The sequence below is a fragment of the Littorina saxatilis genome, linkage group LG7 (genome assembly GCF_037325665.1).
Source record: "Littorina saxatilis isolate snail1 linkage group LG7, US_GU_Lsax_2.0, whole genome shotgun sequence".
In the NCBI taxonomy this organism is placed as follows: domain Eukaryota; kingdom Metazoa; phylum Mollusca; class Gastropoda; order Littorinimorpha; family Littorinidae; genus Littorina; species Littorina saxatilis.
In genome coordinates, this window is record NC_090251.1 from 30,141,667 (window position 1) to 30,165,555 (window position 23,889).

Here is a 23,889-nt window from a genome sequence, read left to right on the forward strand (position 1 = left end):
TCACCATTGTCGTCATCATGGTTTTTGTAGTCATCACCATTGTCGTCATCATGGTTTTTGTTGTCATCACCATCGTTGTCATCATTATTTTTGTAGTCATCACCATTGTCGTCATCATCATTTTTGTAGTCATCACCATCGTCATCATCATCATTTTTGTAGTCATCACCATTGTCGTCATCATGGTTTTTGTAGTCATCACCATTGTCGTCATCATGGTTTTTGTAGTCATCACCATCGTCATCATCATCCTTTTTGTAGTCATCACCATCTTCGTCATCATCATCGTCATCATTTTTGTAGTCGTCATCATCATCATCATCATCATCAACATAATCCTCTCTCTCCTTGCTCAGTTGTCTAACCTGGTATTCATGTTTCAGAAACTGTGCACGGGGGTGATCCAGTTTGCCTACACATGCATTCAAGACCACGCGGTGTATGACACCCTGTACTAACCTGGTAATTGTGTTTCAGAAACTGTGCACGGGGGTGATCCTCTTTGCCTACACATGCATTCAAGACCACGCGGTGTATGACACCCTGTACTAACCTGGTAATTGTGTTTCAGAAACTGTGCACGGGGGTGATCCAGTTTGCCTACACATGCATCCAGGACCACGCGGTGTATGACACCCTGTACTAACCTGGTAATTGTGTTTCAGAAACTGTGCACGGGAGTGATCCAGTTTGCCTACACGTGCATCCAGGACCATGCGGTGTGGGGCATCCTGTCCTTCTGGGAGCAGTCCTTCTACATGGACGTGCAAAAGCAGATCAGGCAGCTCTACCTCCCCCAGTACGAGGAGCACCTCGTCTCTGAAAAGTCCAGGGACGGACCTCGAAGCCCCATGACTCCTAGAGAGGTAGGCTGATTGGAGTGGGGTTCATGAGAGGGAGGGGTGAAACTGCATTGAAGCATTTGCAAATTGTATATTTTTCAAGAAGGTGTGCTCAATAAAAAGAAAGAAGTAAGAAGGGAATCTCAAACGCTTGTGTTTGCTGGATTGTAGGGGTGGCAAATCATGAATTTGAAAGCAGGAGGTGTGTGTGTTGCAGGCTTGGGAATTGTCCGCCGAAAGGCAAATTTCCGCCGAATTGGTTTTTTGTTCCGCCGAGAAAAAAAATGGGGGAGGCAAAAATGATTCTAAAAACTGAATTAAATGGCAAACTTAGAGGTAAGATGACACCAAATTGCACCATTTGGTTTTTTTGGAGAGAACAAAATTCCGGGGGGGGCATGCCCCCGGACCCCCCTAGTAATGCTAGGTGCTTCGCGCGGTCGACTTTGTTATTACTTACAAATTTTCAGCCTTTTTTTTGACAATTTTTAATTCCCATGCCTGGTGTTGGGGAGGGGGTCATGAGAGAAGATAGAAGAGAGAGCTACTGGATAGAAGAGAGTATATCATTCAAGAATAATATATTTGCCTGTTGGAGTACAAAGAACATCTCAACAGAGCTGTGCAATACTCACGTCTGAGAGAGAGTTGACAAGGGAATTTCACTGCAAGAGGATGATGAATCCTGTGTGTTTATTAACCCCTTCACTGCCACAGTATAACAGCATTTTGGTATTGCTGTGCACCAGGGCAAATTTCGCTTTCTTCGGTAGGTTCACTTATTCGTTCACTGCTCAATCATTTATTGAGATATCTCTTAGATCTTTGGCATGTGGTTTGCTTACACCCTTGGCTATTATGTGATAACATGATCATTGGACTTTGTTTGTGATTGTTATAGTAAAAATCGATATAATGACCATTTTTGTCAAAAATTACAGTTTCCAAACTTTCACACACACACTGCAGCACGTAAAACCGCAGAAAACACAGCTAAAACTGGGGTCAAATATCAGGTACTTACATTACAGCCCATAAAAGTATTCTTCTGTGTGGTAATCCATAAATCACTTCTTGTAGAGCTTCCAGAACACTGTATCATTTGAAAACGGGTCTACGAGTTGATGTGCGACTTTCGGCCGCCATTTTGAATCTTATAGATCGGAAAAAAACTTCTAAAAAAGTTTTTACCATGTGGTACTAACTTATCTGAACGGTCAATGGGAAAGAACTGTGTTTAAAACCCCAACAAGAAGTTGGACAGTGGTTACCTCCCAAATGTTTCACAAATGTCCTGAAAAGTGCTGATGTAAATGCCACGTACCTAGTACGTGTATGGGCGTATGACAAACCAAACATGACCACGTACCTAGTACGTGCTGGGCACGTAACAAAGGGGTTAAGTATAGTTTAATGCTATTATTCTAATGCTACAGAATGGAGACCATGCCCTTTCGTGGAGCCGGTCGTCTTCGACAGCCTCGGAAGGCAGAAAGTCCTGCAGCATGGCGCTCAAGCCCAGAGAAATCGGAGCTCTGGAGATTGCTGCTGAGCAGGTGAATATTCCTCTTTTTTTTGGTAGCTATGCAGGTATTTTGGCAATGGGGAGTGACAGAAAATTGTGTATGCAACTGTCACACCTAGCTGAAGTCGGCTCCTGTGATGTAATACCCACGAACTACACCCACTGGGCATCCAGATCTTGAGGATGTTGTTGTGCTGATATATGTTCTTTAACGCCCTCACAGAGAAAACATTGGTGCTGTTGTGCTATGTGCCTGCAGTTTATTTTGTGTTGTCTGAGTGAAAAATGCGAGAGCAGGAAAGTCTGGATAGGTCCAACTGGCATGTTTATCAGGGGATTTCGCTTATTTTCAGTCTCAGAAGAGCTTTTCATGAAAAAACGAGTGAAGCGTCTTTCCTGAGCATGATATCAGATCTGCTGTTTCAAAGCTCTTTGTTTTTGAAGCATGATTTTTTTTTTTTTTTTTTTAACACGTTTTTAATTTTTTTTGGAACACTACATCAACATCAGACAGCAACATCAAATAACATCAACCATACAAAACTATGCATCTTCAAAAAAATAAAAAAATTTTAAAAAAATAATTTAAAGCAGGAGTTAAAATGTGAGGAAAATGTACTGTTTTGGTCATTCCTGCTTTCTTTCTTTTCTTCTTCTTTCTTTTGTTTTTTGTTTAGAAAAAAAATTCCTTTGAGTGAATTGTTAATTTTGCTGATGGCAGCTGCGAGTATGGCCAACGGTAACAAAGGACAAGCAAGAAGAAGCGGAGAACAATGAGGAGTCCACCGTGTTCAGTCAGGCCATTCACTACGCCAACCGCATGGTGTACCTGCGAGTGCCGCTCGACACTAGCCAGACGCAGCGCACCAGCCATCACTATGATGGAGAGAACAGCAGCACTGTCACCGCAAGGTAGAAAACAGTTGCCATGGTGATCAGTTGCATTTTTGATGATGTTAGAGGGATGATGTCTTTGTCTGTTATAGTTCTGAAGGATAAGTGGCTCATTACATCCCCGTATATACAGTGGTGTATAGGTTTCTTTCTGTCTGTCTGTCTATCTGTTTGTCTATCTACCAAACTTAGATTAGATCTCTGGTACTTATGGGTCGATTGAGCTGAAATTTGGTGTGTAGCTTGGAATTGGGGTTCTTTTTAGATCTGTTATAGGTTTTGTGTAAGTTATGGAGTCTCTGCTTGTCAGATTGCCTGTAACAATCATGTAAAACCACGGGCGGGGATGTAGCTCAGTCGGTAGCGTGCTGGATTTGTATCCAGTTGGCCGCTGTCAGCGTGAGTTCGTCCCCACGTTCGGCGAGAGATTTATTTCTCAGAGTCAACTTTGTGTGCAGACTCTCCTCAGTGTCCGAACACCCCCGTGTGTACACGCAAGCGCAAGACCAAGTGCGCACGAAAAAGATCATGTAATCCATGTCAGAGTTCGGTGGGTTATAGAAACACGAAAATACCCAGCATGCTTCCTCCGAAAGCGGCGTATGGCTGCCTAAATGGCGGGGTAAAAACGGTTATACACGTGAAAGCCGTGGGAGTTCCAGCCCATGAACGAACAAACAATGTAAAACCACTCGGAACAGATGAGGACAATAGTTTTCATAGCAATTTATTTTTACTTGTGTTAGAAAACCAGAAAGGAAAGTCAGTGTATTTTTGATAGAACGAGAAATGAAATTTCTTTGTTGTGAATTCCTACACTTGAAGAAGCAGAATGTTCAGTTTTCATGAAATTGGGGTTAAAGAGTAGGAAACATGATCCTCAAGCATGAATGAGAAGACAGAAATCAAGAGAGAGACTGATTTTCATCAAGAAATAGAGAGTGAAATTGACACATCTCTACTAGCGAGCCTTTTTTCAGCATCGGGGAGAGTGACAGCTACGATGCAGAGAGTGGTTTTGACGAGACGGAGACGGCCGACGTGGCATCCACGGTGACCAAGTTCGTGTCCCGCTTTGTGGACAAGGTGTGCTCGGAGGGGGGAGTCACGTCCGAACACATTAAGTCCCTGCATCAGATGGTGCCTGGTGAGTCGTGGAGAAAGTGGAGGTGTTTGTGTGAACAGTTTACAGAAGAATTTATGGGGAATAGGAGGGTTGGAAAAAGCACTGTTACGTCCCATTTTGTCGCATCGGCCCATTTTGACGCATTAGACAAATTACGACAAAATGGGCCGATTTTTTCTGACAACAAAATAGGCCACCCTCATGCCCCATTTTATCGAATTGGCCCATTTTGTCACATTACAGCATGAGGGTGGCCCATTTTGTCGTAATGCGTCAAAATGGGCCAATGCGACAAAATGGGGCGTAACAGAGCACAATTCCACCTTCGGACTCAGCAAAGTTGTACATGAGTTGATATCTTTGGTTTAAGTGTTCATAAGTGCATACAGGTGTATATGGTTTTAAGTATATGCTCTGTACTGTGAACAATGAGTCTTTTGACTTTGTAATGCAAGCTTTGAACAGCGTTAACATGAAGGGTTTGTTTCATGTTTTGTTTATCTTTTGTTCTAAAGGTGTGATAGCCATGCACCTGGAGACGCTGGAAGCTGTCAACAGGGAGAGCAAGAGGCTGCCACCCATACAGAAGGTTGGTGTCCTTACTTTCATATTATTTGTCTCTACTACAGGTATATAGGATTTGCATTTGTATATGAAATACTGACATGGGTCTAAAACTTCAATTCAGTTCAAAAGTTATATTGTTAGTTTCAGGCAGGTGAAGTTTTTAAAGTCCGTGTGTTTCAGTGGAACATTTATCAGTCATGAATAAATGTCCAATTTCCAAGATTCAAACCCATGATATCCCCAACTTGCTTGGTAATACTTTACCTGTGGTGAGCTTTGAACCCTGTGAGGTAAGTCTGCATAAGCTGATCCCACTGCACAAAAACACACACACACACACACACCCACACACACACACACACACACACACACACACACACACACACACACACACACAAATTCACACACCAAAGTTATTTATTGCAGCCCAAGATCCTGACGCCAATCCTGCTACCAGGAGAGGAGATTGTGATGGAGGGACTGCGGGCCTACCTGCTGCAGGATGGGAGGGAGGAGGGGCTGGGGGGTAACCTGGGGGGTCCCTCCCTCATCCCTGCCGAGGGCGCCATCTTCCTCACAACCTACAGAATCATCTTCAAGGGAACTCCGTGTGATGCTTATGGTGAGTCCGTGTTCATTTTCACTTGAAATTTCTGTAAGATTACCTGTGTTTGTGTGAAACTTTCAGAGTAAAAAATTGTCAGTCGATTGGTCCTACCAGGTTTGATTGCATTTGACAGTTTTCCATATCAGATTAAATCTCTTGATGTGTTAGTACATGTACACCAATCAATATATCGTTGCTGACTTGTAACCTGAGGGATTTAATGTTAATTTGCACCCGGTTCTCTCCTAGTGACTAAAAGTTATTTTAAAGGGATAACTAAGTCAGTTGGTTTTTAAATCTGAATGTTCTTGGTTTGATTGGCTAATTTGAAAGATGATGGTTGGTTAAAGCTGGAAGAATGACAGCAGTTGAACTTTGGCTGGTGTAATGGGGGCACACATATTCAAAAGAAAACGTTGAGGCGGGAGAGTAGAGGTGTGTTTGTGGGAGAAGCACAGACATATGATTATAAAACTAGTCAATGCGATGATGATGATCAATCTTGATATCAATTATCCCCCCGAAAGCGGCGTATGGCTGCCATAATGGCGAGGTATAAACGATCATACACGTAAATCTCACTCGTGTAAAAAACACGAGTGTGCATGGGAGTTTGAGCCCATGAACGCAGAAGAAGAAGATATCAATCATAATCGCTGGGTGTGTGTGGGAGAAATACAGACATTAGATTGTAAAACTTGTCAATGGGAGGATGCTAACCAATCTTGATATCAATCATCATCTGTGGGTGTGTGTGTGTTGCAGTTTGTGAGCAGGTGGTGATGCGCTGTTTCCCTGTGTCGACCATGACCAAGGAGAAGAAGATCAGCGTGCAGTACATCCAGCACCTTGACCAGTGGCTGCAGGAGGGACTTCAGCTCCGCTCCAACACCTTCCAGGTATGGTCTTCTCCATGTCTCTCAGCTTTAACTCACTTACGTTGTCGTGAAACAGTGAAACTTTCCATTTAATATGCCCCCCAACCCCACCCCCTCAGCTTCAGAATTCTCCCCTTATAAGAAAGTCCCTTTTTTTCCGAGATTTTCTGCTCATGAGGTCACTAAATCAATCTCAGTTTTAAGCCTTACTCCCTTTAAATATTTCATTTTCTTTGATTTTTTTGTGGTTTTTAAATGGGGGTTCTAATTTGTTTTTTCGTGGGGTTTTTTTTACAGTGTCATGATCTCATGTCTGATGCCAGGTGTCAATATAACACTTACCTCGACAGTACTATTCTTGCACATTATCTATTATAGGCCGAAAAAATTGGACAAAACGCTGAGTGGGTACAATTATCTCCCATAACCATGCGCCACCGTGGATCCCAAGCACTGTCCGAGTGCTTCCCCCTTACAGGATGTAGGTGGCGCGTCCTCTTTCTTTTTTCGCGCGTGTCAGACCGGCTGTGTTTCTGCTACGCTCCCGGATTATTTTGGACTAAGAGGCTTCTTTTCTGTGTGGACTATCACCTGTTGGATTATTGTGTGTTTTTCCACTTCTGGCTTGAGGCTACGTTGTGTTTCCTTCAACTTGTGCCTCCGTTTTTGTGTGGCGGACTCGGCGTGCCTCCCGTCCTACTTCGTGGTGACCGGTCGTCTGCTTCTCGTTTCGCCGCATTCACTTGAGTATTGACCTAAATTTTCTTTGAATTTTGTTAATTCTCGGTCTTTAAGGGTACGTACAGGGCGAGGTAGGATGTCTCGTCCTGTTTTGGGCTCTGGTTCTACGGAACCAGAGTCTGCCGGGGGCAACCCTTCTCCGGGCGCCCAGCGTCATGTTTTACGCACGGAGAAGGGGATCTTTCGGCGCTCCGACTCTCCCTCCCCAAACGCTTTGCGTTTGCGGCGAGGGAGGGCGGAGAAAGCCTGTTTGAGCAAGCTCAATGCGAGCTTGCTCAAACAGGCTGGGCTTGAGCCTGGGACTTCGGGCGGGGCTGCGCCGTCGAAGGTTCGGGGAAGGTCGAGGGGAAAGAAAAAGCTTCTTTCTCCTTCTCCTTCAGTGGAACAAGCTTCCCCCCCTTCGACGCCGTTGTCCGGCCCTCAGTCTCAGACTTCAGCTCCTCCCGGTTTCAAGCCTGGGGGGAAGGTTTCCTTCTCCTCCCTGGCTCGAATCCGGGGGCAGGTCGATTCCCAACCCTCTTTGGGGGTTGGTGAATCCGATCTAGGGGCTACTGGAGAGACTCAGGTTTTGACAGCCAACGGCCATACCACGTTGTAAACACCGGTTCTCGTCCGACCACCGAAGTTAAGCAACGTCGGGCCCGGTTAGTACTTGGATGGGTGACCGCCTGGGAACACCGGGTGCAGTTGGCATTAAAATCTTCCTTTTCCGGTGCCTCTCCTGTGCCCTCCTCGGTTTCCACCGCTGTGGAAGCCAGGAGGGACACGGGTCCTCCTCTGAACTCCCTCGCTGGGTCGTCTGCTGCTGTTTCGACAGTAGTTTCGGCCTCCTGGGGGGTGAGATCGGAGGAGATGACGGGGTCTCTGAATTCCCTCCCCGCTGGGGTTGGGATGCGAATTGACCCCGTTCAGGGCGGTCCTGTGGGGGCAGGGGTTTCAGGCTTCGTGCCTACGACCACTGCTACTACGGTTCCCTCTGACGTCCGTGTGACTGGTGGCTGTCCCTCTTGATAAGACGCTCCGGCCTACTAGTTACTGGACGTGGAGGTGTTCGACAGAACGTGGTACTTCTGTCGAATGGTCAGGGCGACGGGAACATTGTTTCTGTTGCTCAGACCGACACCTCCGACCGGACCGTCTTGACCCCACGCCATTCCTTAGCGTCTGGTGTTCGGGTGACGGATGGTCCGGACCAAGGGTCCGGAACGTTCCAGGCTTACGGGTCGGGATCGAACCGGACCCACGGGTCCCGACTGGACTTGACCTCCGGGTTTGGTCCGGACGGGACCCATGGTACGGGACCGTACCGGACCTTAGGGTCCGGTGCGGGACAGTACCTCTGGCCCTTGCCGGACCCCCGGACCTACGGGTCCGGATGGTACGGTACGGGACCAGTGGTTCGGTCGGGACCGGACCACCCGACCACCTCTGTTGGTCTGGGTGGTCTGGCACCGAACCGGAACACACCGGACCACCGGACCTACGGGTCCGGATGGTACGGTACCGGACCAGTGGTCCGGTCGGGGCCGGACCACTCGACCACCTCTGTTGGTCCGGGTGGTCTGGCACCGAACCGGACCATGCCGGACCTACGGGTCCGGATGGTACGGTATGTCCACGTCCGACCGAGCCACCCGAACACTTTTGTGGGTACGGATGGTTCGGTACCGAACGGGACCTCCGGATGCTACGGGACCGGACCGAACCTACGGGTTCGGATGGTCCGGTACCGGACCAGTGGTCCGGTCCGAACCGGACCACCCGACCACCTCTGTTGGTCCGGATGGTCTGTCACCGAACCGGACCATACCGGACCACCGGACCTACGGGTCCGGATGGTACGGTAGGTCCACGTCCGGACCGAACCACCCGAACACTTCTGTGGGTACGGATGGTTCGGTGCCGTACGGGACCTCCGGATGGTACGGGACCGGACCACATGACCGGAACACCGGACCACCCTATCGGATCGGTCCGGACCACCCGACCACCTCTGTTGGTCCGGATGGTCTGGCACCGAACCGGACCTACGGGTCCGGATGGTACGGTATGTCCACGTCCGGACCGAGCCACCCGAACACTTCTGTGGGTACGGGTGGTTCGGTGCCGAACGGGACCTCCGGATGGTACGGGACCGGACCGGACCTACGGGTCTGGATGGTCCGGTGCTGGACCGGTGGTCCGGTCCGGACCGGACCACCCGACCACCTCTGTTGGTCCGGATGGTCTGGCACCGGACCATACCGGACCACCGGACTTACGGGTCCGGATGGTACGGTGTGTCCACGTCCGGACCGAACCACCCGAACACTTCTGTGGGTACGGATGGTTCGGTGCCGAACGGGACCTCCGGATGGTACGGGACCGGACCGGAACACCGGACCGGAATACCGGACCACCCTACCGGACCGGTCCGGACCACCCGACCACCTCTGTTGGTCCGGATGGTCTGGCACCGAACCGGACCTACGGGTCCGGATGGTACGGTACGTCCACGCCCGGACCGAGCCACCCGAACACTTCTGTGCGTACGGATGGTTCGGTGCCGAAGAGGACCTCCGGATGGTACCGGACCTACGGGTCCGGACCTACGGGTCCGGATGGCCCGGTGCCGGACCACCCGACCACCTCTGTTGGTCTAGATGGTCTGGCACCGAACCGGACCATACCGGACCACGGGTCCGGATGGTACGGTATGTCCACGTCCGGACCTAACCACCCGAACACTTCTGTGGGTACGATGGTTCGGTGCCGAACGGGACCTCCGGATGGTCCGGCACCGGACCGGAACACCGGACCACCCTACCGGACCGGATCGGCACCCCCGACCGGACCGGACCATTTCTTTTCTGATCAGACCCGATGGGTTCCTGTTCAGTCTATAAATGGCGGGGGTTCGTTGGCTGGGCTGACCCAACAGTCGCAGGGTTGTTGTTTTTCTCCCCCTTCGGCTGCTGGAGACGTTTCGTCTTTGGGGCAGGGGTCTTCGCGGCCTCTTGCTTCTGTGGGCGTTTCTTCACAGCCTGCTTCATCGCTTTCGGCTCTTCCCCCTCAAGCTCCCTACACTCCTGCTTTTGAGGAGTTGTCGGGAAGTGAAGAGGAGAGTGAGTCGGAGGACGATAGGGAGGAGGATCAGGGTCGCCCTGAGGTTAACACTGATCCTCTACCCTTGCCGGTTTCTGATGGAACTTCCGAAGCTATGCTTCGTACTTTCCAACAGTACATGACAGACATCACGCGGCGTCTTGACGTCACGGATGCCTCTCTTAAGCGTCTGTCGTCTAGTGTTGACACACAGGACCTGGACCCGGGGTCTGAGGACGAGAGGCAGGAGGCTCGTCCTCGCACAGCTAGAAGGACGTTTGAACAGTTTCAGGACGTCCTTCCCTGAGACGCCCTCTCGTCCTTTGAGTCCGCTTCGGCCCGGGCGCGGGAGGCTAACGCCGCGTCTGCCGGCGGCTCGTTTTATGAACGATCCGTCCGCCGGCAATTCGCGTTCCACCCTAGTCTTAGTGCCACGGTGGAAGCGGCAGCACATCGCCTGAGGAGTACAGATTCACGTGCAAACGCGACCTATGTTCCTCGGGAGGACGCGGGTTCAGTGCCATGCTTTCCTTCGGGAGGCGCACCTCCACTGTTTCCTCGTGTCCAATCTGTTTCGTCCCTCCCTTTTCCCTTTGACTCTCGAACTCTCCCTTTCCAGACTTCGAGTGTTTAGGGTGGGGCTGACGGTGATGTGTTCGTTGGGGAGGTGCCTTCGGTCAAGAAGGTGGAACTGAGCTCTGCTTCGTTCCACAATCTTGAGGCCACCGTTTCTTCCACAGTCGAGGCCCAATCACAGGCCTTGACATGGATGAGCACGCTGTCCACACTGTTGGACCCTCCCGATCGGGCAGAGTCCGATTCCACTCGGGTCCTTGACACGGTTCGAGTGGATCGGGCTTGGCATGCCGTGCGATCGTGCGTGACGTCTGCGGCAGAATTGGCCATTGGAACACGGGTCCACTTTATTGGCCCTGTTCCGTGATCATTTTCTGCCTACTTCTATAGTGCCTCCGGATATGAGGAAGAGTCTGAGGAACACGTTTCCTCAGCCTTCTTCCCTCTTTCATCCGGACACTGTTCGTTCTGTGGTGGAGTCCACACGCCAGAGGAACACTGATTCTCTGATGGTTGGCCTCGCTGCTTCGGCGACGGCGGCGGGGAGTAAGAGAAGTGCTACAGTCACCTCCAGCTCCCAGCCTCAGAAGAAGAAGAAGAAGAAGAAGCCAGTTTCACTGCCTCCTTCTTCCTCCTCTTAGGCGCCTGTTGCGTTCCCAAGCTAGACGAAGGGTGCTCAGACAGGTAAGGGGAAGCAGCACCACCAGGGGGGGTGGTCGCAAGCCTGCGCCTGCCCGCCAGCAGAATTTTCAGTGAGTCCTGGCCCTACGTTGACGCCCCCTCAAGTTGCCCCTCTTTCGTCCGTCGGTTCCCTTTTTCGGGCCCGCGGCATGTGGGGCAGACTGGTCTCCAACCAGTTTTTCTTGAGGGTGGTGTGGTCGGGGTTTTCTCTACCGCTGTCGTCACAACCTCCATTGTCCGCTCTACCCTGGACGTTCCCCCCTCCTCGAGACCCTGCCAGATGGCAGGCTCTTCAGGACGAGGTGAACTCGTTGGTCGAGAAGAAGGCGGTCTACCCCCTTTCTCAGCCTTCTCCGGGGTTCTGCTCCCGCCTGTTCACCGTCCCCAAAAAGGACGGCCGGTTCAGGCCGGTGTTGGACCTCTCCACCTTGAACTTGTACCTTCACAGGTGCAAGTTCAAGATGGAAACCCCTTCGTCGGTCCGGTTGGCCATCCGGCCAAACGATTGGGCCATGTCTGGGACCTCCAGGATGCTTACTTCCACATCCTGGTGGCCCCGGGGTACCGACATCTGCTCCGGTTCGTTTGGGAGGGCACAGTGTTCGAGTTTCGGGCCCTCCCATTCGGCCTGTCCTTGGCCCCTCTGATTTTCAACGGGGACAACAACACCACATGCTTAGCTTACCTTCGCCACCAGGGGGGCACCAATTCTCGGTCCCTCTACCTGTTGGCGGAGGAGATTCTGCTCTGGTGCCAGACCAATCAGGTCCGGATGTCAGTCCAGTTCGTTCCGGGGAAACTGAACGCCCTGGTCGACATTCTCAGTCGGGGCGATCAGGTTCTCTCCACAGAATGGACCATCGCTCACAACGTTCTACAGCGTCTGTGGGCAAGGTGGGACCGTCCTCTGATCGATCGGTTCGCAACTCGATTCAGCGCTCGGCTTCCCAGGTACGTCAGCCCCTTTCGAGACATGAATGCGTTCCACTTGGACGCATTCACTCTCTTGTGGAGGCTCCTCGATGCTTACGCCTATCCCCCGACATCTCTGATTCCGAGGGTGCTGGCAAAATATCTGCAGGAACGACCAAGACTGATTTTGGTCGCGCCTTACTGGCCAACAGCTCTGTGGTTTCCAGATCTTCGCGGTCTCACCCACGTAGACCCTCTACCTCTGGATCTGGACGGGGGAGGTCTGCTCCAGCCTCGATCATGCCTCCCTCATCCACGTCCAGAGAGTCTGTGCTTTACCGCATGGCTCTTGTGCGCTCCAAACTGCTTGCACTAGGATTGCACAAGAGTTCAGTAGAGTTTTCCTTGAACGCTAAGAGGCGATCAACTAATCAGCTCTACGACTTACGCTGGAGAGCTTGGGCCACCTTCGCCTTGTCCAAGGGGATAAAGCCGCTTTATCCCTCAACACAGGACTTGGCCAACTTCCTGGTGGAAGTGTATCAAAAGAAGAGTCTTTCTTCTAAGACTCTTCTTGGATACAGATCTGCCATCGCTTCCACGATTGCGGCCGCTACTGGTCGCAGACCTGAACACTTGATCAGGTCCTCCCTCATCGCTAATGTCCTTTCGGGTATTAGCAATGCAGCGGTGTCTAAACCTCGGGTTTCATTTCCCAAGGGGGATGTCTTTCTGGTCCTCAAACTCCTGCGTAGCAATGAGTTTGAACCCCTGGCAGGCATCAGTATCAAGTTGCTGATTTTTAAGACTAATTGTTCCTCATCGCTTTAGCCACTTGCCGTAGACTCAGTGGTATTCAAGCTTTGAGTGGCCTGGACTTTGACATTGAGTTCACCACACAGCAGTGGTTGCCAGCATGGTCACGTCAGTCTAAGGTATGTTTCTTGGGTATATTTTCTTTTACGGTAGTACTGTTCGAAAATTGCCTGGGTATCTTAATCCTTGGATTTAAGTGATTTTGATTAAGGAGTTTAATACTCTACATATCACCCTCACACCACTCTGGTATTCTGTGCAAGAATAGTACTGTCGAGGTAAGTGTTATATTGACTGTAAGGCTTCTTTTTAAGCCTACTGTCTATATGATACTTACCGAGACAGTACTATTAGAGTTTCCCTCCCGCCTCCCCTCTTGATATGTTATGGGCTTTTTGAGGGTCTGCAGCTCATAAAGAAAGAGGACGCGCCACCTACATCCTGTAAGGGGGAAGCACTCGGACAGTGCTTGGGATCCACGGTGGCGCATGGTTATGGGAGATAATTGTACCCACTCAGCGTTTTGTCCAATTTTTTCGGCCTATAATAGATAATGTGCAAGAATAGTACTGTCTCGGTAAGTATCATATAGACAGTAGGCTTAAAAAGAAGCCTTACATTTTGTATTGACCTGTTCTATTTACTCATCTATTTCTTTCAATTCTAGTTGTTGAAGGTGGCGTTTGACTATTTACCTGTTCTACTTATCTATTTCTTTCAATTCCAGTTGCTGAAGGTGGCATTTGACGAGGAGGTAGGGTCAGAGAACGTGGAGACGCTGCGTAAACTGATGAACAAAGTGCGCAACCCTCCGTCCGTCTTCAACACTTTCGCCTTCACCGGTCACGCCTCACAGCAAGTCACACACATGCACAAAGACAAGGAGAAGAACGCTTCACTTCGGTGAGTCCTGAAAAAGCTGGGCTGCTGGACTTTCTATTCTGTAGTTGTACATCATCTTGATCTTATTCATGGTTATTATTATTCACTGTACATCATGTGCCATCATTGACTCACATGCGAAGCAAAAGTGAGTCTATGTACTCACCCGAGTCGTCCGTCCGTCCGTCCGTCCGTCCGGAAAACTTTAACGTTGGATATTTCTTGGACACTATTCAGTCTATCAGTACCAAATTTGGCAAGATGGTGTATGATGACAAGGCCCCAAAAAACATACATAGCATCTTGACCTTGCTTCAGGGTCAAGGTCGCAGGGGCCATAAATGTTGCCTAAAAAACAGCTATTTTTCCCATTTTTCCCATTTTCTCTGAAGTTTTTGAGATTGAATACCTCACCTATATATGATATATAGGGCAAAGTAAGCCCCATCTTTTGATACCAGTTTGGTTTACCTTGCTTCAAGGTCAAGGTCACAGGAGCTCTTCAAAGTTGGATTGTATGCATATTTTGAAGTGACCTTGACCCTGAACTATGGAAGATAACTGTTTCAAACTTAAAAATTATGTGGGGCACATGTTATGCTTTCATCATGAGACACATTTGGTCACATATGATCAAGGTCAAGGTCACTTTGACCCTTATGAAATGTGACCAAAATAAGGTAGTGAACCACTAAAAGTGACCATATCTCATGGTAGAAAGAGCCAATAAGCACCATTGTACTTCCTATGTCTTGAATTAACAGCTTTGTGTTGCATGACCTTGGATGACCTTGACCTTGGGTCAGGGTCACATGTATTTTGGTAGGAAAAATGTGTAAAGCATGTGAGTCGTATGGGCTTTGCCCTTCTTGTTTTTAACTTATCCTTACCATCCTGAAAAAAACAGCAGCTGTCTGGCAAAAATGTGATGAAGAATTTACCGAAACTGATTGCAGTTGTGTTTTGTTTTTGTTTTTCTTATTCTTGTTCAGAAAAGTATTCTTTGATTTATTCCTGGGGTGCCCAACATTACAAAATGGTTATGGAAAAAGTTTTGTTTTATTTGTTTGAGGTCATTTTTTTAAGTTGTATTTTTTATGCTCTGTATGATAACTTGGCAGCTTTCAGTCTGTTTTTATTCAGTGCAGTAATTGTATATTAACAAAACTACTGTAACTGTGTCCTCAGTGTCGATATTTTGTTGCAAAACTATCACTAGTACTAGTGTGTAAATTCCAGCACATTTACCTAGTTTGTTGATTAGTTTAAATATTTTCAGGCACTTTGCAAAGCGCACATTACTGAAGACGGCGAGAAAAGCGGGCCTCAAGTCCAAACAGTCGCAGATCAAGAAACACAAGTACGTTCTGCCCACCCCTCCGCTGCCCAGGAAGAACACCTCTCCCAGATCCTCCGACAGTGAGTCTGATCGCCCCAACAGTGAGATCTTTGATGAGCTCTCAAGTAAGTAGAGGAATTCTTAATTTAAGTGCAAATCTTAATTCCTAGTAAATGTGATGTATTTTATGTCTGTAATTGCCTGACACTGCATGGCAATTTTCCTTGTTTTTATAAGGACAGTAAAATTTGGAGTCTGAGTCTTGAGTCTCAATTTGATTGAGGGAGAGAGAGATAGAGAGACAGACACACATATAGACACACACGCACACACACACACACACACACACACACACACACACACACACACACACACACACACACACACACACACAGACACACACACACACACACTCTATCACACACACACTCTATCACACACAGACAGACATACACACACACAGAGACTGACACACTAACACACACACACACAGTCTGTATGTATGTTTGTGTGAATTGGAGAGTTACAACAATAGTCTACATAATCTTCCCATTTCGATGACAGACTCGCCTTTCCGTTTGCAAAGTGATACAGTGAGTGTTAAACGCAGGTACGCTCAACAATCAACATTCGTTTCACGTTTGTTACAGTCGTGGACGAGGGGGAGGTGATGGTGCCCTCGCTGTCAAGCGACCCCAAGAACGTGGAGCGGCTGATGGAGAAGCCCAGTTACCAGGACTACCAGCGCCTGGGGCTCGGCAACCTGTCCTCCGCCGGACAGCGATCTCGCACCGAGCCTTTCCGCCTTTCCACCGTCAACGCCACCTACTCTGTGTGCAGAAGGTGAGTACAGTGGAACCCTCCTTTAAAGACCCCCCAGTTTAAGACTCTCTCCTTTTTAAGCCCTTGGGTTTTTTCTTCAGATTTTACTGTTCATAACCTCTGTAAATGTACCCCCAGTTTAAGACTCCCTCCTTTTGAAGTCCTAATTTTCTCAGATTTTGGGAGTTCTTAAAAGGGGGGTTCCACTGTACCTTCATGAGTACACCGGAATCTCCTTTTAAGACGCAAATTAAAGACACACCCCCCCCCCCTGCTTTCACAGATTTCATAATTTCATAACCTCTGTAAATTTACCTCTTTTTTGAGACTTGATTTTCTCAGATTTTGTTTAGGTCTGAAAAGGGGGTTCTGCTGTAGATAATCAGGGTCACATGCTAAGAGGATGACTTTAGTAAGGGTGGTTTTTTTTTATAAGAGAGACGTACAGTCTTCTTCTGCGTTCGTGGGCTGAAACTTCCACGTACACTCGTGTTTTTTTGCACGAGTGGAATTTTACGTGTATGACCGTTTTTTACCCCGCCATTTAGGCAGCCATACGCCGTTTTCGGAGGAAGCATGCTGGGTATTTTCGTGTTTCTATAACCCACCGAACTCTGACATGGATTACAGGATCTTTTTCGTGCGCACTTGGTCTTGTGCTTGCGTGTACACACGGGGGTGTTCGGACACCGAGGAGAGTCTGCACACAAAGTTGACTCTGAGAAATAAATCTCTCGCCGAACGTGGGGACGAACTCACGCTGACAGCGGCCAACTGGATACAAATTCAGCGCGCTACCGACTGAGCTACATCCCCGCCCTAGAGACGTACAGTGTTAACTGTCTTCTGCAGATTTTCTGGGACATGTAACGTACTTTCAGTGAGGATATTTATTTTTTGAGAGAAATGCTCTTTGAATTGGTTTTCCTTGATTATGTTGTAAGTTTTACCATAGAATTCATGGAAAATAAAGCAGAAGTTAGTTATTGTGCAGTAAAACAGGTTTTTTTTCTGACGTTTCCATTATTGAACAGAAGATTCTGTTTGAGTGTCCCATACAAGAAAAGAGAGAATCTTGTTTTGGGAATGTTGGCATTGTTATTTTACTTTTGATTTCCACAATGAAGAAAAGTCACCTGTGTTTCAGCTACCCTGCATTGATAGCAGTGCCCCAGTCAGTCAGTGACGAGAGTATACGAAAGTTTGCCAGGTGTCACAGGCAGTACAGGTGAGTCTGACCAGGGGGTATCTTGCATTATTTCTTTCAAAACGAAATTGTATCCGTTTGTTTCATAGAGCGCAAAAATTGCATTTGGGCGTGCATATTGTTTTGAGCAGTTCAGTCTTGTTAGGATTCAAACTTTAGGTTGCATAAGTCTGCTATGCTTTTATCAGCAATGAAGTGCTCTGCATACAGTTATTTGTTTCTTTTCTTTCTTCCTTTCAGGGAGGGTTCTAATTGACAGCTTGTTTTGCTTGTTATATTTTCAATACCTGCTGTTATAGACCTCTAGTAAGCATACAAAATTGAGCGAATTGATGCTGTAACATTTTGTGTGAACAATTTCTGCGTGTAAATAAAAAAAGAAGAATTGCCAAGGCACAAAGAGATGAAATGGGCATATCACACCACTTCTGTGGTAATCATGTTGATTTGATATTTGTCCAGATTTCCTGTGATAACATGGAGACATCCCCGCACAAAGGCACTGTTGCTACGGGCCAGCGGTTTCCATTCCCGAGGTCCCATCGGCATGTTGCGGCACAATCCTGGCTCTGGTGAGTGAACATTCACTACTTTATACTGTTACCTATATGAATGGCTCATCTCCTGCTGAGTTAAACAATAATAATGCACACACACACACACACCCCCCCCCCCCCCCCCCACCCAACCCATTCTGAACTCCCTTTTAGTATTAATTGCCCTTTTATACTGCATACTCAGGGCCCACGTAGTATTTTCGAATTCACCTGTGTACATACATATTACTCATTTTTGATTTGCTTGACTGACGGGCGCAGTGGCGTGGTGGTAAGACGTCAGCCTCCTAATCGGGAGGTCGTGAGTTCGAATCCCGGTCGCTGCCGCCTGGTGGGTTAAGAGTGGAGATTTTTCCAATCTCCCAGGTCAACTTATGTGCAGACCTGCTGGTGACTTATCCCCCTTCGTGTGTACACGCAAGCACAAGACCAAGTGCGCACGGAAAAGATCCTGTAATCCATGTCAGAGTTCGGTGGGTTATAGAAACACGAAAATACCCTGCATGCCTCCCCCAAAATCGGCGTATGCTGCCCAAATGACGGGGTAAAAATGGTCATACACGTAAAAAATCCACTCGGGCTAAAAACATGAGTGAACGTGGGAGTCTAAGCCCATGAACAAAGAAGAAGAAGATTTGCTTGACTATGAGGAGAGTGTTAGTAATGGTCAGATTTAAGCTGTCCAGTGCATGGACCATTTACTCTTGTTTTTTGTGTGCTTTTTTTCCTTGCATTTCTTTGCATTGTTTTACATTTCTGTGTCTGTAGGTGCATCCAGTGGAGAGGCCTCATCCAGCATAGAGCAGGAGAAGTACCTGAGAATGCTGGTGGCAGCCACCCCCATCTCCAACCGCAACACATACTCGGCCCAGGGCAGCGACTCGCTCACATCGCTCGACTCGCTCATGATGGTAGGGCTGGGAGACAACCTGCGTATCCCAGACACCCCTGAGCAGCTGCGACGAAGCATGGCTCAGTCGGGTGGAGGTGTGGCTTCGTCTTCAAACAGGAGCAGTGTTGCTTCGCATCCTAAACCTGCCTGTAAGTTTTTGATCAGTGTTTAAATTTTGTTGTGGGGTTGAGAGTATGGTCAGTGTTTTTTTCTGCACTAATTATTTTTCTGCTCTCTTTTGGTGCTACTTTTTCAGTTCTTTTGAGCTGCATTATTTATTTGAATCATCATTGGATCATAATGACGGCACTGTATGTATACTCTCATAGTTTGGTCTGTGTAGTTTGGCTAAACGCAGTGCATTAGTTCACGGACTGAGTCTTTTGTGTTAGGCTGATATCTTTTGTGTTGCAGTATGTGAATCAAAATAAATGTCAAACAGCAGCAGCATTTAGTTTAAAGAGGGGATGGAGCTATGGACATAAAAACCATAGGGAAAAGTTTCTCATGCCGATTATAACTTCACCAAAAGTTATTCCAAGGGAAAGCAAAGCAGAGGCTAAACCTCATCGTCCTGTAGAGGCTAAATGCATCCTGTATATGAATATCTTTGCTTACCTAACATTGTAAATAATAAATGAATAAATCTATCAATCAAAAAGTTTAAAAAAATATATAGATGTATCAACAGCAGCTATGACAAATAATAATTCATCCATTGACAAAGAGTAAGATTTCCACCACTTGCCCCTCGCCACCCTTCACAGCTGAATAACTGTGACTGTGTGAATCTGAAACAAATGAGGTAGAGCGCTATTTAGAGATCAAATAACCAAAGGGAAATAAGCGCTCTAAATGCATACGACATGTGTAATGGAGTAAGCGAGAGTTGTACGGAACCAGTCTCCTGTCATTGAGGATGAAAGTTGCTTGTCCATTTCAGTATTTGTTATTCTCTCAGGTGACGGGGGATTGGTTCTGTACAACTCTCGCTTACTCCATAACACATGTCGTATGCATTTAGAGCGTTTACTTCCCTTTGGTGATTTGATCTGTGACTGTGAGAAAGAAGAAATCTGGAGTATGTTCAAGCCAGTTTTATCATCTCATTTTCTCTGTTGTCGAGATTCTATTTCTTTGTTCAGCTTTTCTGTGTTCATGTAGGCTCTGTCATCGCACTGCTGTTACATTGTTGTCGTTTTCACATTCTTGTTAGAATGAAGATTGCATATTGACTGACGTTGGTACTGAAATACCGATCATTCAAATTTGTTCATTTTTGTAGCAGGGGTGCAATGAACATGTTTGTGGTGAATTTATTTGTATTTCCTTGAGTTTGTGTGCAGTTTTGTGCTTGCTGATTTACTTTGTTTGATGGGCATTCTTCATTGCAGGTTGAAATAGTTAGTGATAATAACAGATGAAGTGTCTGTTTCTTTTTTTTCTGTTTTAAGTTTTTAACACTACCTACCCCTGGCCTTTTTCTCTCTCGCTTTCTCTCTCTCGCTCTCGCTTTCTCTCTCTCGCTTTCTCTCTCTCGCTCTCGCTTTCTCTCTCTCTTTCTCTCTCTCGCTCTAGCTTTCTCTCTCTCTCTTTCATTCTGTTTTGTATTTGTTTTTGTTTTGTTTGCCCGTATACCATCTCTAATTTTTCCCCCATTCCCCCTTCTCACTCCCCCCCTCCCCCCCTCCCCGACTCCCTCATCCAACCCCTATCCCAATACTTGGTTTCTTATATTTTTTAAGTGCAGTTTGATTTTCACTTTTGTTGTTGTTAAAGAATGCTTGTATCTGCATGATTTTTTTTCCAACTTGCTAAAAACATATGAGCAATAACAACATTTTTGTCTCAGCAATTCTTTTAGAATTAAGATCAATTTCTTTCTGCAGAGTGGTTTGCTTGTTGTTTTGATTCTTGTCAGACTGAACGATTGTAGCTCGTAAAAATAATCCTGCTGCTGCTTTCTTTGTTCTGGTGTGAAGTGACTGAAATGATAGACATGATTAATTTGTGTGCTGAATTAGCTCTGCTTAAATTACAAGATTTTTTTTATTTCCTTCAGAAAAAAGGTTGTTACTTAGGACTGTTTTTTCTGTCTGTTTTTCATTTATATCTTTTCTCTTGTTTCTTTCTGTTGTTAATGCTATAATGTTTTTTATTCAAACATTTATTTACGAATGGAATGATAACAATAACTGTTTGCTGTAATGTTGTTGCATACGACATATATAACCATTTTTGTTTTTTACAGCATGCCATTATATTTACTGTGTGTTGAGTTTGATCATTATCGTCTCATTAACCAAACCACTATGTTCACCCGCAGCAAAAGGAGTAGGTTCCAACCTGCACCACCACAGACACGGTCACACCGCAGTTGTGGAATCCGTGTCAAGGACAGTGGGGCGACTTCGCGCTAGCATGGGCAAAGGTCGCAACAAACCTTCCTGTACGTGGAGTCGCTATAACTCAAGTTAAACGCACCAAGATCCCGTATCGTGTAGCGTGTCTGTGTTGTAATCAACCCTTCCCTTTCTGACCAATATTGTATTCGGATTGGAGGGTGGTGTTAACTTCTGTCTTTGTCATTTTAAGCTCGCCTCTTGTGATATATTCTAGTTCTACATATCCGGTCTTTAATATTATTTCTTTCCCTTTAAAGTTCTGTTGAGTGGATTTCTGTAGGTCTCTGTTGGTATTAATCGGTGTAATTCAGCTTCTTCATTTTGATAACTGCAGGTTATTAAATTCTTTTTTCAAATCTTTGAATCTTTCTATGGTTAATGAAAAACAATAATCTTGCAAACGAATCACATTGACAGTCATAATGTTTATTCAAAATTAACATTTACTGAAGTATGTATAATGCTGGGTTTCCAAACTTATATATTTATTTTTAATTTTAATACAGAATGATCCAGTGCTGTTTCCACTGTATGAACTTTATTTATGCCTATAATCTGGCTAGCTGCTTCTGTCCATCATATCAAGGACTGGTACTTTGTAATCAAAATTATGATTAATCAGATTTCACATTTCACCATGTTAGCATATAATCATCCAGTGTGCTGTTGGGGGTTGATGAAGCAGAAACTTATTCATTTAAACTTTCAACCTGAAACAGGTGTAAACATTAATTTATAGATACCCTCTTGTAGTGTTTTATCTTGACAGAAACTTTGTTATATTTTAAGAAAACAACACACCATTCTACATTGAAGAGCACCGGATTTACAGTCATTCAGCTTATCACAAGTCATTTTGGTCACGAACATTTGAATAATAATTAGAATTTCACAAGATAATGACCAGCGTTTCCTTCATTATGAATGCAAGGATTTTTTATATGAAGTAAAGTTATTACTGTGGCTAATACTATCAGTGTCAGAATACCCAGCTGCACCCCGCCACAGCGCCCCCCCCCCCCCCCCCCCCCCACATCATTCCTTCTTCAACTGCTTAAACCCAAACTTCATTTTCCTGAATCACTGGGAGGCGGCCCCTCGATCCCCTCACCGTATATTCACAGATACAGTCATTATTTTAATGGATAGTTAGAGGAATTCTTCTCCTTGTGAAAGCAGTTAGGCTCTCCGTCTCAGATCTGACCAGGCTTTGCCATGGGATCAGACCGTCCCTCCACTGGTCACAACATTCAAACTGATCACAGCAAACAGTCACGTGGTTCGGGCGGGGATGTAGCTCAGTCGGTAGCGCGCTGGATTTGTATCCAGTTGGCCGCTGTCAGCGTGAGTTCGTCCCCACGTTCGGCGAGAAATTTATTTCTCAGAGTCAACTTTGTGTGCAGACTCTCCTCGGTGTCCAAACACCCCCCGTGTGTACACGCAAGCACAAGACCAAGTGCGCACGAAAAAGATCCTGTAATCCATGTCATAGTTCGGTGGGTTATAGAAACACGAAAATACCCAGCATGCTTACTCCGAAAGCGGCGTATGGCTGCCTAAATGGCGGTGTAAAAACGGTCATACACGTAAAAGCCGTGGGAGTTTCAGCCCATGAACGAACAAACAAAGTCACGTGGTTCAATTTTGGTATGAGTCCAAGTGGAGGGAAGGTCTTTCATGTAAAAGCCTGGCCAGATCTGAGGTGGTGAGCTGATCAATTTTCACAAGGTGTGTGCCTTTAACAGACCTGGGAACCCATACGACTTCGCCGTATTTTGTACGCCTTTTTGTCTAAAATACGATCAGTACGATCGGTTGAAAAAAATCTGATTTTTCCCTGTCTATTTACTGGGGCACTGTTTATTTTAATGATTAAAAAGAACTTTACATCTCGGCATTTGATCAATGATTACAGATTTTGTCATTAAACAAAACATAGAAACTTAAAGAATCATTAGTTTTAAGGGTGCAACGAAGGCGTGCAAAGCATGGTTGAATCATGGATGTTCAAATGTTGTGTGGAGTACACTCATTTTTCTGAAAATACACCACGGTTAACAGTTTGAGAATACTCCAAGAACAAAACAGGGGTTCCCAGGTCTGCTTTAAGATAAATCATTTTTCATGGATTGCATACACATTGAACAGTTTTAGTAAACAGCATGTAACTTTTATTTGCTGATTATATCACCTGTGATTTTTATTATTCATAGCTCAAGCATGGGGTATTAGTAAGTATAAGCCAAACCGGCAGGGTTCGTAATTTTTGAAGCGCATGTTTTCAGTTGAGAACAACTTTTTTCTTTAGTTCGTGTTTTTGTTAGTGAGGAATTGTTCTTTTATTCAACATTGGTGAATGTTTTGGCTCAGCTAAGATTGTTTGAGAGAAGGGTTTGATAAGAGCCAATTTTGTTTAGATTGCACAATCAAAGTTGACTGTGTTGTTATCAGCTAAATTAGTGTTGCTATAGCTTTGGATGAGTTTCTAGCCTCGTGCACATTTGATCTGGTTTTGTTTCACAATTTAGATAAACAA

At 46.4% G+C, this 23,889-nt stretch overlaps 1 protein-coding gene and 1 non-coding gene across 4 annotated transcripts in view; both read left to right on the top strand.

Annotated features, from left to right (window-relative positions):
- Positions 1–23,889, top strand: part of LOC138971135 (myotubularin-related protein 13-like) — an 86,012-nt gene that overhangs the window by 38,644 nt on the left and 23,479 nt on the right. For 2 of the 3 annotated variants that reach the window (XR_011457175.1, XM_070343765.1), the window contains exons 17-30: positions 666–866; positions 2,279–2,398; positions 3,089–3,279; positions 4,242–4,408; positions 4,903–4,976; positions 5,381–5,576; positions 6,327–6,460; positions 13,977–14,152; positions 15,411–15,595; positions 16,121–16,313; positions 17,440–17,520; positions 17,962–18,071; positions 18,825–19,097; positions 21,275–21,397. Coding sequence is in view for 2 of the 3 variants with exons in the window: in XM_070343765.1 (XP_070199866.1) it covers positions 666–866; positions 2,279–2,398; positions 3,089–3,279; positions 4,242–4,408; positions 4,903–4,976; positions 5,381–5,576; positions 6,327–6,460; positions 13,977–14,152; positions 15,411–15,595; positions 16,121–16,313; positions 17,440–17,520; positions 17,962–18,071; positions 18,825–19,097; positions 21,275–21,397 (2,224 nt within the window). In the remaining variant the exon portion in view is untranslated. The remainder of the gene's footprint in view (positions 1–665; positions 867–2,278; positions 2,399–3,088; positions 3,280–4,241; positions 4,409–4,902; positions 4,977–5,380; positions 5,577–6,326; positions 6,461–13,976; positions 14,153–15,410; positions 15,596–16,120; positions 16,314–17,439; positions 17,521–17,961; positions 18,072–18,824; positions 19,098–21,274; positions 21,398–23,889) is intronic. The other variant, XM_070343766.1, reaches the window with a different exon arrangement.
- LOC138972066 (5S ribosomal RNA) lies at positions 7,755–7,873 on the top strand. The gene has a single exon (XR_011457444.1). It is a non-coding gene; the product is annotated as a 5S ribosomal RNA (ribosomal RNA).